Source organism: Opisthorchis viverrini (genome assembly GCF_000715545.1).
Source record: "Opisthorchis viverrini unplaced genomic scaffold opera_v5_115, whole genome shotgun sequence".
NCBI classification, from domain to species: Eukaryota; Metazoa; Platyhelminthes; class Trematoda; order Opisthorchiida; family Opisthorchiidae; genus Opisthorchis; species Opisthorchis viverrini.
In genome coordinates, this window is record NW_008751773.1 from 646,072 (window position 1) to 648,291 (window position 2,220).

General features: G+C 43.7%; 1 protein-coding gene across 1 annotated transcript; it reads left to right on the forward strand.

Annotated features, from left to right (window-relative positions):
- Positions 1 to 1,276: 1,276 nt before the first annotated feature.
- On the forward strand, positions 1,277 to 1,698 carry T265_13903 (hypothetical protein; the record flags this gene model as incomplete). Its single annotated transcript, XM_009171071.1, has 3 exons — positions 1,277 to 1,476; positions 1,517 to 1,624; positions 1,662 to 1,698. Coding segments are annotated over 3 exons (342 nt in total), but the record flags the coding sequence as incomplete, so codon positions are not given.
- Between the last annotated feature and the right edge of the window lie 522 nt (positions 1,699 to 2,220).

Genomic DNA, 2,220 nt, shown 5'->3' on the forward strand with positions numbered 1-2,220 from the left:
AATTGCTGCTGCGAAGTTATGCCCTAACCTACCCCTGGGTGCTCTTCAACCGACGCATGGCCGGAGGAGAGATTGCTGGGCAAACGGCGGACAAAACATGACGACCGAGGAATGCGTGATATTACGGGTGCTCGTGGTACCTTTGTTTTCCACGATAGGGCTCATGTCACCCTCTCTGTGCTTAGTTGGTGACACTGAAATGTAAGGTGGCCAACCGATGTCAGTGGCATCCACGCCGTCGGTTCCTCTCCCGAATGTATGGCTGAGTCTCTCAAGCGTAGATAGGGTTTTTCTATGTCCATCCTTTTGTCCTTTTTTCATCCTAAGGCTCCATTCTGAGAAACTGACTTTATCGTATGACAGTAAAGTACCGGTATTCCCTGGTACTGCTGTCAATGATGATGTTCCCTTAGTCTTTCGTTTATGGTTCCAAGGTAGCTTCCACATTCGATTTCGTTTCATCCCATTGCCACCCAACACCTGGATTCCATTTTAATCCTCATAACGCTAGCGTCATATCACATAATTTTATTGAGCACAGTTCTGCTTCCTGTTTCATGTGAAAGAAACTTTTGCGAGTATGCCGTATGTGACAAGAAGCATGTGTGCTCACTAGAGTAACGGTTGAGTCGCATTCAAGACTACCCTGCGAAAATGTGAATTTGGCTTCTGTACTATGGTTCATGATAACAGTCTCTTGAATCCTTCTGTCGCTGTTGGCACAGGGAACACTGGTGACGGCTTTTTCATTACTGCTCACTTGTCTCCCGAAGCTTGCCTACTTCGCTGTGTCATTTAACCGAGAGGAGATTTACAGTGAAGCTATTGAAGCAAATAGTATAAAGCCTGCCTCCATCCGTAACACTTAGTGTGAGCGTTACAAGTTACTCACTTTCGGGCCTATTTTACCCTTTCGAGTTTTAGTCACCGGCTTCTTACTTCCTAGGTTCGAACGGAAGATAATCTTTATTCGTGAGTTGGTAGGCCAATTAACTGGATGTTTTCGGTACTTCTCTGGAAGTCATATTGTCTTTCTTTGCTCTATTGACGAATTTCGCTGGACCCAGGTGTGTTCTCTTGGAGGCAGTTCTTCTCTGAGTGAGGTGATCGTTATACGTATGCTTACCTACAGTTTTTCACACTTTCTGCTATTTCAGCACATTGTTGATTCTTCATGGATCAAACCTCCGAGACTCATGACACACCGGACGAGGATAATCAGGTTTGGACAAACTTTGAAAACCAGTTGGATGTAATTATCTGTGATTTTGCAAAGCATTTTACTCCATACAGAATATATTCCTAGTTCTCTCATCCACCAATGCCTCCGCCGATTCGGATACCTCAGAGTCACGGCACGGGATAAATGACCGTCACATGGCTAGTCTTTTGGAAGCATGTCGAGACCTGGATTCATGGTTTGTAAAGAAGCGTTTTCTCCTCTCCTCCCAACGTCCTGATTTGCTGTTACAAGAAGTGCGTTTTAATTTCGCAGCTTATCTCGCTTATTCTACAGGAACTGGATGCTATGCAGTCGGAAACTGCCAGGAAGGAAAAACTGATAGCAGAAACCAAAGTTAAACTGAAACAGTACGTTGACTCGATATCGGCCATCGTGGAGCAGGTAGTTTGATCTTTTATGCAAAACGTATACTTTTTAGTTCACTTCTGATCTCTCTTACCGCCCACAACTGACCTGATTACCGCAATACTATCCTGTGTACAAATATCGTCTTCGCATTTCTTATGTACTTTATAATACACCCCCTTTCCCGCTAAGCGGTACATTGCTTACGGCGCATAGCAAACTCGTTGGCGAAGTGTTTATTTTATGAACGGAGGACTCATTCGAACTCTCTTCAATGCCTCCGTGCGTATTCAACAAAAATTCACTTAAATGTGAGGGTTCCACGCTCTGTTCTCCGCATGATGAAATTGCCCACCTTGACTGGAGCTGAGGTACAGATATTTTGATATGGTATTAGTAGCTCATTCATATCTAGAAATGACCGTTAGATGTCAGGTTAGGATGTATTTGAAGAACCGTGTTTCGCATACACGCAGCAGAAAAATTTACGAACACAGGTAGAGCATTTTGGCTGGGACAGATATCCACATACATGTGTTGGAATTCTGGTTTGACTAGTAAACCGAGGAGAGAATTTTCCATTTTATCCGAAATGAAGAATCCAGATGTTCAGAATCGTAATCGTACATACA